Source organism: Nanorana parkeri, unplaced genomic scaffold (genome assembly GCF_000935625.1).
Source record: "Nanorana parkeri isolate BGI_ZX_2015 unplaced genomic scaffold, ASM93562v1 scaffold10, whole genome shotgun sequence".
Taxonomy (NCBI): domain Eukaryota; kingdom Metazoa; phylum Chordata; class Amphibia; order Anura; family Dicroglossidae; genus Nanorana; species Nanorana parkeri.
Genome location: NW_017306278.1, coordinates 818595 through 820698, shown reverse-complemented (window position 1 = coordinate 820698; position 2104 = coordinate 818595). Strand labels below are relative to the sequence as shown.

General features: G+C 49.9%; 1 protein-coding gene across 1 annotated transcript in view; it reads left to right on the top strand.

Moving 5' to 3' along the window:
• NAV2 (neuron navigator 2) overlaps positions 1 to 2104 on the top strand; it is a 224746-nt gene that overhangs the window by 74343 nt on the left and 148299 nt on the right. Inside the window, exon 2 of the mRNA XM_018554770.1 lies at positions 299 to 416. Coding sequence (XP_018410272.1) covers positions 299 to 416 — 118 coding nt within the window. The remainder of the gene's footprint in view (positions 1 to 298; positions 417 to 2104) is intronic.

Genomic DNA, 2104 nt, shown 5'->3' with positions numbered 1-2104 from the left:
TGAAAGTGAATGAGCAGGCCGGGATGGAGGTAAAATTGGTGCGGCTGAAGCCGTCGCCCCCTCGACCGGCCCGGCTGCCCATTCAGTGCCATTCTCTGTGCCTCGCGCTAAGCTGTGATGTCACGCGGCTCAATAGGGGAACGCCGCGGCTATTGGAGCAGCACTGGAGATTTGTAACACGTCCTGAATGTTAATGGGCCTGACGCTTTGTTAAATCTCTCCCCTGGGTTCTGTCCTAATAATGAGAGGGGACGGCCACTTTCCTCGTACTCAAGTTCTTTTTATTTTGTGTTTTCAGATTTACACAGACTGGGCCAACCACTACCTGGCCAAATCCGGCCACAAGCGTCTGATTAAAGACCTCCAGCAGGATGTGACGGACGGGGTGCTGCTGGCCGACATCATCCAGGTCGTCGGTAAGTCGAATGTTTGCTTTATTTGTGCGCATTGTAGAACGTCCTGTGATGGACTGACAGACGTCTCGGGTCTGCGGAGGACTCTCTGACACCTGGATAGAGTTTACAGAGCGGCTCAGGACGCGTCTGAACTTGTGCACGGCTGATCTTGCATTGTAGTGTCACTCCGAGCCGGAATCTGACCACACACGTTCACAATCTCGCTGACTTGTGTGTTGCATGTTAGATATTTTCCTGCAGTCCCGAGGTGAGTGCACGTACGAGATCGTAGGATCACCCCGACGGCCCAATTATTCCCATTGCGTGCAGTCACACAACCTCTTATAGCAAGTTAGGTTGTCTGTACGGGTGCCAATTGTTCTGAATGTTAGGCAGAGGTTCCGAATGATCATCAAACAATACAACAGAAAAAAATCATTTATATTTTCCAGTTTTAGAACAATTGATGATTATTTCCGGTCATCTGATCAATAGCAGATATCTAGACTGGATTGTGATTGCCATTTACTCCTCAATGATTGGACTGATAACAGTTCAGCGCTGCATGTGATCATATTATAGGACAGGTTTATGGGGGTCTACCCTCTTCATCTGATCCAAGCATATTAAGGGGCAAGCCTTTGGGGGTCTACCCTCCTCATTTGATCCAAGCATATTAAGGGGCAAGCCTTTGGGGGTCTACCCTCCTCATCTGATCCAAGCATATTAAGGCACAAGCCTTTGGGGGTCTACCCTCCTCATCTGATCCAAGTATATTAAGGGACAAGCCTTTGGGGGTCTACCCTCCTCATCTGATCCAAGTATATTAAGGGACAAGCCTTTGGGGGTCTACCCTCCTCATCTGATCCAAGTATATTACAGGACAAGCCTTTGGGGGTCTACCCTCCTCATCTGATCCAAGTATATTAAGGGACAAGCCTTTGGGGGTTTACCCTCCTCATCTGATCCAAGTATATTAAGGGACTAGCCTTCGGGGGTCTACCCTCCTCATCTGACCCAAGTATATTAAGGGACTAGCCTTTGGGGGTCTACCCTCTTCATCTGATCCAAGCATATTATAGGACAAGCCTTTGGGGGTTTACCCTCCTCATCTGATCCAAGCATATTATAGGACAAGCCTTTGGGGGTTTACCCTCCTCATCTGATCCAAGCATATTATAGGACAAGCTTTTGGGGTCTGCCCTTCTCATCTGATCCAAGCTTTCAGGGGTCCATCCTCTTAATCTGATCCCCACATTATGGGGGGACATTCTTCCCACTGATCACAACTGCCACCACTTTTAGGGGGTCTTTCTTCCAAATGACCACCAACGTATGGGGGGAGGGGCATTATTTACACTTACCAGCGCTGTAAGGGCACGTTCTTCCCACTGACCACCACTATAAGGAGGGATTTCTTCCCACTGACCACCACTATAAGGAGGGATTTCTTCCCACTGACCACCACTTTAAGGGGGCAGGGTTGTCCCTATAATGAGGCGACCTGAGGCGCTTGCATCAGGTAGAATCTCATTGGGTCAGTTGCAGGAGTTCTTGGCCACCTGTGACGCTTTGGACGGCGTCTCACCTAGCTCACTGACGTTACTGGTTGCCAAATGCTGAGCGGGGCACTCTGGCTGGCGTCCCAACCAGCTCCTGGCAACCAGTGAGTAGGGCATGACGCTGTGCACCACAGATGCAACCCTGCA